The sequence below is a fragment of the Ischnura elegans genome, assembly GCF_921293095.1.
Source record: "Ischnura elegans chromosome 13 unlocalized genomic scaffold, ioIscEleg1.1 SUPER_13_unloc_3, whole genome shotgun sequence".
Taxonomy (NCBI): Eukaryota; Metazoa; Arthropoda; class Insecta; order Odonata; family Coenagrionidae; genus Ischnura; species Ischnura elegans.
The window spans coordinates 6,239,017-6,254,397 of record NW_025791659.1 but is presented as its reverse complement, the minus strand read 5'-3'; the positions used below and the strand labels follow the sequence as shown (position 1 = coordinate 6,254,397).

At 38.8% G+C, this 15,381-nt stretch overlaps 1 protein-coding gene across 1 annotated transcript in view; it reads right to left on the bottom strand.

Annotated features, from left to right (window-relative positions):
- The window catches only part of LOC124172795 (caspase-3-like), a 71,564-nt gene extending 56,271 nt beyond the window's left edge, over positions 1–15,293 (bottom strand). Inside the window, exons 1-2 of the mRNA XM_046552280.1 lie at positions 15,207–15,293; positions 7,026–7,141 (exon numbers count right to left, since the gene is read on the bottom strand). Coding sequence (XP_046408236.1) covers positions 7,026–7,105 — 80 coding nt within the window. The 5' untranslated portion in view covers positions 7,106–7,141; positions 15,207–15,293. The remainder of the gene's footprint in view (positions 1–7,025; positions 7,142–15,206) is intronic.
- Positions 15,294–15,381: the final 88 nt, after the last annotated feature.

The window sequence follows — 15,381 nt, the reverse complement described above, 5'->3', positions numbered from 1 at the left end:
TAGGGTTTGAGGGTTACTGACCCTCAAGTAATGGCACTCCCTCACTCTCCAAAAGGGTGTAAGTCCCCTTGGCGGAGACCATGAGAAAGGGGCCGAAAGGGGCTCGGCTGGACCTTGGAAAGCCCCGAGGGCGACAACACTCGCCGAAGGGGAGGGGGGAAATACCCAACAGTCGGTGAAACAATTTTTTACAGGGAAAAAGATGGCACCTATCGAAATTAATCGGCGATAGGAAGGTTTTCTTCATCAAAGAAAACGAAAGGCATTGATTGCGATTCATTACCCACCATTAGTGTATTCATAATGCACAAATTATTTGGTTTTAGAAATACTACTTTTGACAAATGTTAATGGTCAATTTTAATGTCATTTGAAAAAGGCCAGATTGGCGGCCATGCGATGCCACTCCACGTGACGTCACAGGGACCTAGTTTCTATACGAGTAGATAGGAGTTTGACATTGTGGAGCTTGACATTGTCTTAGATTTCTAATGCATGCATGAGGCAAAGAGCTCAGGCAAACATCTCTTAATAATCACCTATTAAAATTGCCTAAGGTCGGAAAGTTTACTTTGTTTGATAGGGTAATGATAATCCTTATTTAAGCCAAGCGCTACGTGCCAGCAGTTTGCATCGTGGCGGCACTCATAGCCTCGCACCAAGGTGGCCTCACAAGGTGGCAGCCAGAACCAGAATGACATCACACAGGCTTTTCCCAGTATTCATACTTAGCGGTAGGGTTTTCATGCGATCGAAAATTTTCACTTTCTATTTAATCGCGAAAAACAGTTATCGTCAATTAAAAATCTATAAGCATGAAATATATGCTCCAGGAGAAATAATTTTTCGATTAAGGCAATAAAAAAACAATAGGAAACAACCCTTTTTCATACTAGTTATGGTAATCACCTAACTAATCATTTAACTCCTGATTAACACCTTGAGTGCGGCATGACGTGATATCACGTCATGGTGCGCTATCCCCTGGTGCTGATGACGTGATATCACGTCATGCGTACCCCGAGGGTTCCAGCCCTCTGTAAGAGCTCGGTTCAGTTCTATTATGACATTTTTCGACTCTAAGTTGCTCAGCAGGGATCTAGCAGCGTATTTGTGAACGCCGTTTCAAGCAACCTTTCCTGGGAGGATCGGGAGAAATTTTTTCTTTTATCTTAAGGTAAGCCAATTTCCATTCATTTTCCCCCTGTATTTTATGCTATTATTTTTATTTCTTTCTATTAATCCGTGAGTATAACAAATTTTATTTGAATTATACTTTACAAGTAATATGTATTTACTATCTGGAACTTAATTATGTGTTTAATTATTGTTTATTACGTTTTTATAATATTTAGCGATAATATAGATATTTTTTTCCATCCTTCCTTTTTTTAGCTCTCTGCCTTCTCTAGGCGAATGTACACGAAGGAGGATAGCGGGAGCCCCTGGAAGAGATGGGCATCAGGCATTCTCTGAAGACTCCGAGCTAGAAATTTTGAGAGGAGGAGGGTGGGGAGGAGGTTGAACCCTCACATTCAGGTACTCTGTTGCCTCCTCCTACTCCCGATCCCTTTATGTCAATCCCTGGCCCATCCCCTTTGTCCTATTCTTTCCCTGAACCTTCTAACGATACCGTCAGTCTTTCTCCATCCCAACGTCCTTTGCGGTAGACCCGTGGACCCGTAGTTCAGTGACCCCTCAAAATATCACTTTCATAGAAAACCCAGCTCTCACCATTCCACCCCCTTCCAACGACCCAAGTGTTTTTGCGTCTCCTTTTCCCAGACACCCTCTTTCGTATACAGACATACTTTCTTGTAATCTCCGAAAGAATAGGTTAGGAATTGGAAACAATGACCTATGAAGAGTTTTACCTTCATAGGCCTAATATTTCACAAGGTAGGTATTCCTATAACCAATATATCCGACTAATGGAGCATTGCTATCTTGTTTGACCTGCTTTGCTTTCATGAGTCGTGATTGATTCTTTAGCATTCTTCAAGCACTTCATTTTTCACAGAACACCGGCCAAAACGATTCAGAGCCTGAGTGTTTCCTCTAAATATCCGTCAATTTAGATTCATTTCACTCCTCCATTGATTCCCTAATAATTCCTTCTTGAAACTATGCACGCTTTTTCATGTATCGTGAACCCGCCTAAAAGATTTCCCTTTATAAATTCCGTCTTTCTGTCATTAGATCCTTTATTCTTCCATCCTACATTCCTTATCCTAAGCCACTTTTACCATCTTTATCTCAATCCCACTTCCCTGAACTCATCCAAGAGGCAGAAAGAAGTATCGATGGTGCACTATTGCACTTTTGCAGTGCAAGCACTCTCGGGCGTAGGAAAGATACCGCAGATATCTACACTGGCTGCAAGGATTCTCCTCTACTCTGTCCCGAGTTTTTTTCTTTCTTTCATCAGAAGGCATAAATAGTATTATATATTTTTGTATCATATTTTGCAAATAGCATTATAGGCTAAATATATTGTTATAAAATTTGTGAGAGAGGTATTTCCTACATTGGTAAAACATACATGGCTGTACGTAGTTGTATATAATATATAATTTGAAAATGGTTATCATTTCGATTGTAATGAATTTGTTTTGGGTAAATATAATATTTTTTTCATGTCATGTGATTCCTTTTTTCAATAGACTAGGGCTGCTTCATAAATAAGAAGTAACTAGAGATTTCTAAGCACGATGGAATTAGTTTTTCCCTCGTGTAATTAGAAAGAAAATGTTGCTTTCGGTAATCGGGTACGTAATAATGGGCATAGATGCTGAAAATCTATTCCTAGCAGTACGTATTATTGAATGGTTTACTCGAATTGATATTATTATGCACCAAATGAAAAAAATATTATAGCGGTAAAAATTTACATCATTTTCAGATTTTCGCAGAATATTCGTAGTCAGAACCGCGATACGTGGCCTAAATGAAGATTACTTGTGAGATATTTGCTTGTAAATAGGTACTATTAGTTCCAGTTTTTATGTATTAACTTTTAACTCGGTCACATCATATTGCATAAATATGTCATTTGCTTGAGTTCAGAAGATAGTAATGAGGAAGTTATGGGTTGATTATTTCTGTTTCCACATCCATTATTATTTCGGCACCGGAATCTCCACCCCAACGACCCAAAAAGGACACGTGTCATCAAAATCTTTCCTCATACCTTCCTCATCTTTTTGATGTGCCGATAGCACTCCCGAAAAAGCTATTCCTTACAAGCGGACCGACTAAATTTTACTCTCACCTTTCGCTTCATCTCCGTACCCCCTCCAACCTTAGAACAGCCGGCAGGAGTGGTGCACGTCAAGAGACACCATAATACACCGTCGGAAAATATTCTCGAAAGCGGAGTGCCAACCATCTCAAGCACCTGCAGTGAAGGGGCTATATAATGGTATGTGAAAACCATTTTCGTTAAATATCTGATGCTTACAGTTAATCGTATGTGAAGAAAGGAATTGGAGCTGAAAACAAGAAACGAGTAAAGGAATTTGTGACGAGAATAGTGGCTTCAGAGGAAAATGTAAAAATTATTCAATATTATAGAACCCTACCCCGACACTTAGGATTACTAGTACAAGGAATACGCCGAAATATCTTGCCCAGAACTACCATCACAATCAAACAGCTGTTCACGGCGACTCCTTGTACTTATAACTTGCAATACATTCATATAAGCCAAAAATTTCCCTATGGCAGTGGCAAAATGCCAATGGTGATACCAGTAGAACATTACAAACTCATTTTCCTCGTATTTTCTTGGATACATAGCGCAGAAAAAAAATTGAAAGAAAACGGTGGCGCGGGGAAAAAGTCGAAAGTATGCAACCCGCATTACGTTAATATCCCGCTGTGCGGGTGACGTGATATCACGTCATAAATAAAAAATTCATAGCTAACAAATTAGGGCCAAGAAAATGTTTTCATTATTTTTCCCAGCTCTTTTGGCAGCCATGCAATCGTTTTGCATTAAAAAACGACAGCCGCACCGGGGGTCAATTTTGAGTTTTACATGGTCAGCATTGAAAGTGTTAACTGTTGTGATTACACTGGTCAACATAGATCTTGTCCTAAAGATGTTGTTGGGTGATCTTGAATGTATTTTTCACGCTGAATTAGTGCTTAGATTCTCTCAATCATATCTAGTTTTCTTTATACAGCTTAATGTATGATTTTGCTTTTACGAAATTTATAATTTAATTCATTTAAATATGTTTGTAGCATGAGCAGATGAAATAAAACTTTCCTGCCAAAACATGTTGTCCTATGATGTTATGCTTTCCTATCCTGTCGAAACATGTTTAAGCTTCAACCATCGTATCATTTTTTTCAAAGCAACGCTGAATCAGCTGCAACGTCACATCAGTATGTGACCAACTGTCGGTGCGTAAAGACTTTTGTTTTTCTCTGAAGCTGGTATGAGAATTTTGTTGCTCATAGAAACTTACAACTTATTGCATAGTAATCTCCGAGAAGTGGCTTAGCTTTCAGCAGACCTAGATAGTGCGTGAACCATCCTGATGACCTTAAGTACAGTGTGTGAGGTGAAATTTCTTTTAAGGCTCAAAGGTGGAACAAAACAGACAGTTTTGATTCAGTGTTATAAGCTAATAAGCATGCATTTTGACTGCCTGTTGGGTGACCATGATAAAGTATGGGCTCCCCATGTAATGTGTGGCACCTGTGTAAGGCTTCTTACTAGTGATGGGTCGATCATGAACGATTCGATCAAAAAGATTGAATCACTAGGTGAATCAAATGACTCATGATTCATTTCGTTAAACAAGTCGATCATCAATCACTCTGACTTCCGGTTTCATATCAATCATCTCGGTTTCCGGTTTGTTTCAAAATTTGGAACGATCGATGCTTGATCTCTTTTCCTCAGGGCAGAAATAGTTGTGAGAAAATTAAATACTATGTTATGAAGAACTGAATACTTGTGTAATCTTTTTATTATATGTTTTCCAACAGTTATCAGTATTAATAACACCAATACACGTAAAAGGAAAATATTAAGATGACTCCTGTAGGAGAACGTTAAGAAGTAGAAGTTAAAGCTGGTTACATTTTATTGTGCCGTTCATAAAATTATCCTGCAGATCAGATTCATGCATAGTGTGTGGTGTATTTTGTGTTATATTTTGATCAACTATAGTTAGAAATTATTTTATAAGTGTTAAGAAACTGTGACAGTTTTGCCTTCCCAAATATTTTCATGACACTACTTCCTTCATTTTTGCAATCTAATTTACTTATCTAGGAATTCACAATCAAAATAGTATATGAAATGATAATATGGATAGCAATCGGCGTTACCAATGCTCTTCGCAGATGAGGCAATATTTATTCGATTATTCAAAGTGATTTATTACATCCATTGATTGAGTCTTTTCGATCTTGCTTCCTTTTGAGTCTTTTCGATCATGATTCCTTTTGAGTCTTTTCAATCATGACTCCTTTGAGTCTTTTCGATCTTGATTCCTTTGAATCTTTTCGATCTTGATTCATTTGAGTCTTTTCGATCATAGTGATTGAATCAATTGATTGAATCACTTATGTGACTCGAGTCAAAATGATTGAATCACTAAAATGATCGACTTTGCCCATCACTACTTCTTACTTGTTGGACTGAGGTAAAATACCATAAAAATTTTGCCATTCCCATGATTTGGCTGGAAACTAAGGTTCATTTACGAGGCTGTAATTTTTTTTAATTAAAGGAATTACGCCAAAGTACACAGTAAAATATCCAAACAACTTGGAAACAATGATACTACCGATCCCTCACCATGTAAATTTATAAGTTCCGGCACCCATGGATTATGTTAATCTTAGTGAAGATGCAGAAAGTAATCCAGAATGTGAGAATAAAGGATTTGCAAACTAGAAGGACCCAAATTTTGGACCGAGTACATCTGATGGAACTTAGTTCATAACACAAGAGTATCAAGTAGGCAATCCTATGTCAAGAATAAAACTATGTAAAGTGAAATGTATTTGGTCATGAAATGTCAAGGGTAGTCACTCTGATGGGAGCACCCTCTTTAATGCCATCACAGAATATATTGACTTTATTTTCATGCAAGAGGATATCACTGACAGAAATTTAAAGGCAAAATGGCACACACAAGATATTAACCTATTTGTGAAAAAATGATATTTGTAATACCCATCTACAGGTACGCAACTTTTGCCAGGCATCATGATTGGCTCCTTAACATTTTCCCTACTAAAGACGAAAATGTGCATCTGGACATTTCTCGACCCGGGAGACGAAAGCAGCAAATTTTCGGCTGAGATTTTCTAATGCAAGTGAGGGAATAGGGTAGTTTCCTTCATCAAAGAAAACGAAAGGCAGTGGTTGCGATTCGTTACCCACCATTAGAGTATTCATAATATACAAATTATTTCGTTTTAGAAATACCGGTTTAGACTAATGGCAAGAGTCAATTTTATCCTCATTTGAAAAAGGCCAGATTGGCGCCCATGCGATTCCACTCCACGTGACGTCACAGGGACCTAGTTTCTATACGAGTACATAGGAGTTTTACATCGTCTGAGGTTACCAATGCATGCATGACGCACTGAGCTCAGGGAAACATGTCTTAATAATCACCAATTAAAACTGGCTAAGGTCGGAAAGTTTTCCTTCGTTTGATAAGGCATTAATAATCCTTATTTAAGCCAAGCGCTACCAGCTAGCATGGTACTCTGCTACCTGCTAGCATCCTAGCTAGCTGCGGGAAGCAGAACGACGTCACTCAGAGTTTTTCCCGGCATTCATACTTACCCATCGCGTTTTCGCGTGCTTGAAAATTTTCACTTTTCCTTTAATCGCGAAAAATAGATATCGTCATATGAAAATCTAAAGGCGTGAAATACGTACTCCAGGACTAATAATCTTTCGATTTAGGCAATAAAAAAATAATTGGAAACCACCCTATTAAGCGAACATATATGTATACATAATGGAAAACACCATTCACTTAACTCACTTGGTGTCATAATTCTCGAGCAATCTCTTCCTGACTAATGGCTCCCGGTGAGTGTGAACGACCACTTTCTTCTTCTCCATCTGGCAGAGTTACGGTCAACACGTAGCTCCAAACACCTGAAAGGATTTTAGGGAAAGTATTTAAACTTTAAGGATTGATCATAGAAAAAAAAGAAATAAATTATCAGTACGGAGCACTTGATTTGAGAAGCAGTATGTTTCAGTTAGTGAGGCTAAATCTAGCATAAAAGAAATTAATATTAGAGTTCCTCAGGGCTCAATTCTTGGCCCTATTCTCTTCATTATATTCATAAATGATCTTGCAAATAAGCAAACCAAGATGTACAATCATGGATATTTGCTGATGACACAAGCTTTGTGGTTTCAGGTAATTCAAAATATCCTTCACTAGAATTAACAAAGGAGGTTATAAATGACGTCACCAAATGGTGTGAAAATAATGCCCTGAAAGTAAATGTAGAAAAAACGGTTATGATATTAAATTACACAACCTCCAAAAAGCCCCAAATAGAAAGTGTACTAGTAAGAATAAATAACAAATCAATGAAACAGGTGAATTCTGTTAAATTTTTGGGTCTTCACGTAGACAGTCAACTAACATGGAATAATCATATTAGCATCCTGATAGGAAAACTGACCTCCATCTGCTACCATATCAGACAGCTCATGAGTAAGATTAGTGTGGATATATTAAAAATGGCATACTATGCTTTATTTCAATCCAAAATAGGTTTAATTATCTGGGGAAATAGCAGTCATACCAGAGATGTTCTACTATTACAGAATAGAGCAATAAGGTTCATGACAGGTGCCAAGAGTAGGGATCACTGCAGGCCACTTTTTAAAAAGTTATGCATCTTACCACTGCCATGTTTATATATACTCCAACTTGTTGTATTTGTAAAAAAAACACAATCATATTTTCTGTAAGAACTGCGATATACACAGTTACAACACAAGGTGTAAAACAATCATTCACACCACACAAAGCCATACAAAATTACACCTAGAGGGCCCATACAAAATGGCACTGAAGTGCTACAACAAACTACCCGAAAAAATAAAATCAATAGAGAAATTGGAAAAATTTTAAAAAAGAGTCAATTTATTAATGATAAACAAGTGTCATTATGATATACAGTGGAACCTCGTTAAAGCGAGTACGGGCTATAGCGAGACCCCCGCTATTACGAGAGATAGCCGATGCACCGTCAATTGATCCTCTAATAAGCATGTTAAAAATTTCGTTTTTACGAGGCCCTTTTGATGTTGCCCCTCGCCATAGCGAGGGTTTCACCGCCGGAAAACCTTACATCAAGACTTCTTAATCTCTGCACTTGCTAGCGATCTGTTAGAAATGAAGTTAATGGAGTGATCAGTCTCAAATTTATGTGGTAAACTGTTGTTCGATAAATAATTAGTTAATTTTGGTGAAAATATTGTGGCATTAGCATTCGCGAATGCTTGATCTTCTTTTGTTCCTTGGGCGGCAGAAAGCAGTCGTCAGGATACCCGCACGTCCATGAGTTGCATGAATAGAAAGCATTTGATGGAACACACCATGGCCAAAAAAACACCAAATACGTCTAAGCGAGAAAATAAAAATAAAGGAGTAATATGAGGTATATTGGCTATTATTTGCGCCATCTCCGGTAAAGCGACAATTCGCTATAGCGAGTTAGCAGAGAACATGCGACAGCATATCTTACTTCCTACCGTGCACCGTGGGGTGTCGTTTTATCGAGGTTGCACTGTAAATGAATTCCTAGGAAATTGATCATTGTAAGATAAATTCATATGTGCTAAACGGGTTTCTGATATATAATATTGCACTATGTTGTGATATATGTATGTGTATTCAAATGATTTAAAGATTTATATTTGACTTGTCCCATACTTGTAACATACCAGTCTCAGGACCAATAAAATCTATTATTATTATTTGAAGACATCCACTGAAAAATGGGTTGAAAAATGCACTAGATAAAATCGAAATACCACTGTGCGAAAGATCCACAGAGAAAAAATCATTCGCCTTGACCGGGATTCGAACCCGGATCCCCCGATTTCCAGTCAAGTGCTTTAGCCAGTTAAGCTACCGAGGCGTCATTCTTCCCTGTGGATATTTGCGGACACTACCAGGGTGTTGCTGGACTTCGTATTTTTTCTGCCTGTGCATTGCGGGTGACTCCCATAAAAGTTACCACCGCGGCTAGTCCTGGTATACTTTAAAACTAGTCAAGAGCGAACACCTCTATGTGTTCTATGTCCGGGCCTGCTCTCCGGCTGTGGCGCTGTGCGCACCATTTGGACTGCTAATGGCATCATATGCCCCGCAGTCCAGTAGCACCCTGTCCGGTAGTGTCCACAAATATCCACAGGGAAGAATGATGCCTCGTTAGCTTAACTGGCTAAAGCACTTGACTGGAAATCGGGGGACCCGGGTTCGAATCCCGGTCAAGGCGAATGATTTTTTTCTCTGTGGATCTTTCGCACGATTGCGCACTGCAGGCGACTCCCGTAAAAGTTACCACCGCGGCTAGTCCCGGTATACTTTAAAACCCGAAATACCACTTTGCACAAAAAGTATTTCGTTACATTTTCCAGTAAATTTACCTACAATTATGAATTGAATTATAAGTAAATTTTAAACTTAGAGCGATATTCGTGTCATTTTTTTTCGTAAAAAGAATAAGCCTAATAGTTGTTTTTGAGTTTTGAAAATCCAAAATGCAGTACTCTAATAAAATTAAAATAGTATTTTTTCTTACATGCATGTATACGTAAGTTAAAGTCATTGACGTACGTAAAATATGACCTCATAATTCTCAATATTCTTGTTGCTACAGAGCTTCAAAAATCGTGAAAATTACTACATTATTTCACACTACATAAATGCCCTTTGCCATCAGAATACAAATGAGCAGATTCGTTCCATGGTAATAACAAACAGTAACGACGATAGCAAACACCAACAATGATACAGATTCACAACTTGAAGGCTGTGTCAAAAAGATTTTTGAATAGTTTTAAAGATTTTACAGAGTACATAATGTGCAATGGCTGACTACGATTTCATAAAGGTGTATTCTGGGAGCATTCTGAAGGTATATTAATTCATGCAACGGCTATGAAGATTTCTCAGTGTGGAGATGACAGTTGCGAAATGGAAATGTAAGGAAAATGAAATCAACTATCTCATTCGCTGTTAGTTTAGAGCTTGGCTTGCATCTCATATTACTACTGTCATTTACTAGTTGCTTATAACGGGATAAACAGAACGAAACAAAAAACAACACAGCAGAATCCGTGAATTCATCCACAGACAACCTCAGCAACCAGAAGAAAGCCTTCCTGCCATACATTAAGGGGACGACTGACGTAATAGGAAATATCCTACGGAAATTCCAGATAAGGATAATATTCTCGCCACACAGACAGATAAAGCACCTCCTAAACACCGTCAAGGATAGAACTCCACGACAAGTGGAAGGAGTCTACCAAATTCCTTGCCAGACTTGTGGGAAGACCTACATCGGTGAAACATGCAGATCAGTCAAAACACGCCTAGAAGAGCACGCGAGAGCGATTCGACTCGGGCAATCAACAAAGTCCGTGGTAGCCGAACACGCAGCGCTTGGCCACGCAATCGACCACAAGGAAGTCAAAATCCTTGCCAAAGCAAAAGGTTTCAAACAGAGACTCGTCAGAGAAGCCACTGAAATATCGAAAGAAGAGAAGAATAATTTTAACAGACACACCGGCATTAAAATTAGTTGTACTTGGCAACCCGTAATGAGAAAAAACAAGCAGCAACCCACTCCCCCAACCTCCGGCTCCCCTCCCCCCACCACCTGACACAGATACCTATATATAAGATTTTAAATTCCCAACTCTTCACAATCCCTTGAGAAAGTGACCAGCATCGGTCGGGAAACGTTGGGGCCACCCAAGAATTGACGCGGCGACATAGCCCAAAAGTTTTTAATCATAATGACAAGCACCCGTGAAAGGTTTAACGAAGAAGCATATGAAAATGTTAAGACGGTCAGCTTCTTCAGTCCCGCTCGTCTGCTTTTTCCCATAATTCTCTCTGCTGCCCTCCCAGCCACTTTTGCCCTACCATCGACGAGGGTGCAAAAGGGGCAGGCAGAAGTTGCAACTTTTGAACCTGAGCCTGCGAGGCAAACATCGTTCAGGGTTCCCATTCAAACTAAATTGTAAAATTCACGGTTTTTTACAGGTTTTCACGGTCTAAATGTCGTCAAATTCATGGTTCGCAGTAAAACCATTTCGGGCACAAAAATTGACCGCATAATAATCATCGGTCGCACCTTACCTACAAATTTAACGAACGCAACAGACACTGCAAATGCAATGCAGCAATGAAAGTACTATCTCTCCTAACGTCACATATCGTTGGTAAAATTCAGCTTCGGCTAAAGGTTTTGACTGGGAAAATGGAGGAACCAGGGTGCCAGGAAAGTTAAGAAGTGTCTGATTTTTCTCCAGGGTTAATGAACACTTTGGTTACCAGTCTTCCGGCGTTGGTACAGGCTTAAGGTAATGTGACGTCATGGCACACCGACCAATAATTGCACTTCAAATATTGGTGTACAGATAATTGCGTGTGCAGAGTCTGCGCTTGAATGACCTTGAAATACGACCGACACATCGATTTTTCTTTTGATTTGTCAATCGTAGTTCTAAAATCAAGTTTGAGAGATTTTTAAGGTTTTATGACGAAACTCACGGCTATTTCCAGGTTTTTTCACGGTAGACGAAATTCACGGCTAATTCACCGTTTTAAGGTTTTCACGGTTGAGTGGGAACCCTGATCGTTTCTCACTTGTGCCTTCTGCGATGCGAACGGAAAGGGGCAAGAAGTCACAAAAAAAGTGCACAAGTCGCAGCGATGCGAACAAAACTCTAGTGTAAATTAGATAACCGGATGAGCTACTGCCCCCCTAGCACCTCTCTCATTCTGCCACTGGATTGCAACTTATCAAACGCATGCTAAATGGGCCCTAAAAGCCTGGTTACATGGTACATTAACATGCACGAGTTAATGTCTATTTACGTGAATTATTTTTGTAGACCAGAACAGAACATGTACAAATGCATGAACCGAATTAGAACAGGTCATATTTTCCGATCATGCATTCCCACAAGTTGGGTGGTTACACGGTGCATTTTCGTGTTCATTCACGCATTCATACTGTAACTTGTACAGTAAAACCTCTTTACGTCGTCATGGAGGGGACAAAAATTTGGGCAATTTGATGTGTGGAGGTTCACTATAGAGAGGTTTTAGTGATGGGCACCATTTTTTCATATCCTTTGGAAATGAAAGGCACTACTGTCTTTGAAACCATTATATTTATGCGTTTAAACACACATGCATGCATCAGTGAAAATATATTTAATATTTAATAATTACAGACAGCAAGCACTATCGAATGATTTTTAACATGATTCGAGAGAAAATGATGTGATCTCTCTCAATTCAACAGTCACTTAAAATGATTAGGATAGTTGGATACCTTTTTTCTTACTTACTGTTAGGCATGCTCTCATATGGAACAAAATGGCCACAACGTGATTATGATTAATGTGAAAATTACAGCATAATAAGGTATATAAGAAAAAAAAGAGTGAAATATTTATTGCTGAAAATGCCATTCCATGTACGTAATCACGGCTGCATTCATAGTCTCTTGTTGTCTCGGTACGTTTTGTGGAGGTCATCTTGGGTGTATCTCCTTGGTATGATAAGTGGAGGTCTTGTGGGATAAAGAGGTTCACTACAAAGAGGTTTGTCTATAAATTTACATGTAAATCTGACGGGACCGTAGTGGTGGTATGAAGTATGGAGGTTTATGATGTAAAGACGTTCACTACATAGAGGTTTTACTGTACTTGTAAATGTATTGTGTAATCAGGCCCTAAATTTCGAGCTCATTTGTATTTTTATTCGTTGAAGTAGATAAATATATAGGAAAATATAACTAAATACTTTTTCAAGTGGCAATCTCCAAAAAATTTTGATTTGATCTATATTCTATTTACTTTATGTCTGCAGGTGAGCTTTCGTGAGAGCCCGGACTATCTTAGAGGGGGTCGCTGATGGTGGAGGGGTAGTACGGTGAGAGAGACAGAGGAGAGCATGTCAATTGACCAGCACTGCCAGTATCTTGGCTTTGACGGGACTACGTCAATAGGGTGGTTTCCTATAATTTTTTAATTGCCTAAATAGGGTGGTTTCCTATTATTTTTTTATTGCCTAAATCGAAATTTTATTACTCCTGGAGTACATATTTCACGCACTTAGCTTTTTAAATGATGATATCTATTTTTCGCGATTCAATGAAAAGTGAAAAATTTCAAGCGCGCGAAAACGCGACTGCTAAGTATGAATGCCAGGAAAACTTAGTGTGACGTCGTTCTGGTTCCCGCTGCCGCAAGTGTGGTGACCTTGGGGCGAGGCTTTGAGTGCTGATACGACGCAGGCTGCTAGCAGGTAGCGGAGTATCCTGCTAGCAGGTAGCACTTGGCTTGAATAAGGATTATTATTACCCTATCAAACGAAGGAAACTTTCCGAACTTAGGTAATTTTAATGGGTGATTATTAAGAGATTTTTCCCTGAGCTCTTTGCCTCATGCATACATTGGTAATATCAGACAATGTAAAATTCCTATCCACTCGTATAGAAACTAGGTCCCTGCGACGTCACGTGGAGTGGAATCGCATGGGTGCCAATCTGGCCTTTTTCAAATGAGGGTAAAATTGACCATTGCCATTCGTCTCAACTGGGATTTTCTAAAACCAAATAATTTGTATATAATGAATACACTAATGGTGGGTAAGGTAAAGGTAAAACTTTCTTTCTTTCCTTGTTCTAAAACATTGTTTCTAAGGACATATAATACATTCAGGACATAAAATACATTCGCTTGATTCATTGGCATTAATTCTCTACAACTAACCGACTGCACCTCGATATGAAACATGATGAAATGCTGGTCGAGCTGATAACACGACAAATCGAGAGGAAACTCCGTATAAATTGGAGAAAAAACTCGGAACATGCTTCGCGTTTTGACAAAATAAGCACGGCGTTTAATTCACCGTCAATAGCGGTAAGTGGCAACATACAAGGATATGACAAAACGATACTTTATATTATTGCCAAAGACGATGCTTAATTAACGAACGAGGTAAAGCTCTGCGTGCCGGCATCGTCGAAACAAGATTATTGAGAGCTTTCTCGCTCAAATTTACATATTTTATAAACAATGAAACCACAAGAGCAGGAAAAACTTGTTTTAAGCTGGCTGGAAGAAATCACGAAGGCACATCGGAGTAACACCGACTTCATTACGATCACATTATATCACATAATAAGATATCGATGAACCACTCCATTACATTTAAAAGTGAGCCAATTTCATCACTAAACCGCTATAAAAAATGCTGCAATACCCTCGAAATTCCTAGCCATGTCTTCACAACCAAGGGGCGTGAACAAAGATCGAAGATCTTCCATTAATCTAAACCTATGACCAAGGTGGGCATTGCAAAATATCAAGAAATGACGCGTGTGAATCAGACAGTTTACACACAGAGTGATACTCATTCTATGAGGTGTCCCAAGTCCATCATCGAACCTTGACAGCTATATCCTCAGTTTCAAAGACAACGAGTCAGTCAGCAACAGACAGAAAAATAGCGACCACAGGTAAAAATAGAAGATTTTTAAATAAGATTAACGTTCTACCAACAGGAAACAAATTCCAAAAATGGGAAACAGCTCTACCCCACATTTCCTAGCAAATATATAAATTCATATAATTCAATTTTCCACGTCCGTGTGAAGTTCGCGGAAGTTCTCATCTTTCTCGAAATGAACCCGCGCAAACTCGGAAAGTGATTCTGATTGCGGGTAATTTCAATTTTCCTTTGAAAGACAAAGTCTCGAAAACTTCTGTTATTTTTTCCCAATTCAGTTTACAATTTAAAAATATTTCAAATTTCTCCTAGCAACACTATCACAAATATTTACTGATCGTACTACACGGTTTTATCATTACATGATACCCGCACGGTTCTAATGAAGCAAACTTGTTTGCACATCCTATTCTACAATAGGAAATAACTTACCTGAAATGTCGATCGCCAACAGGCAGATGCAGACAACCGACACAAAGACAGAATCAACAAGAATGGGACTGCAACCCCACCTCCAACGCTACCAATAGAATATGAAGTTCTTTGAACACGCTGAGATCGGAAGATTAAAAAAATGATAAAAAAATTAAGAAAATAAATCACAACG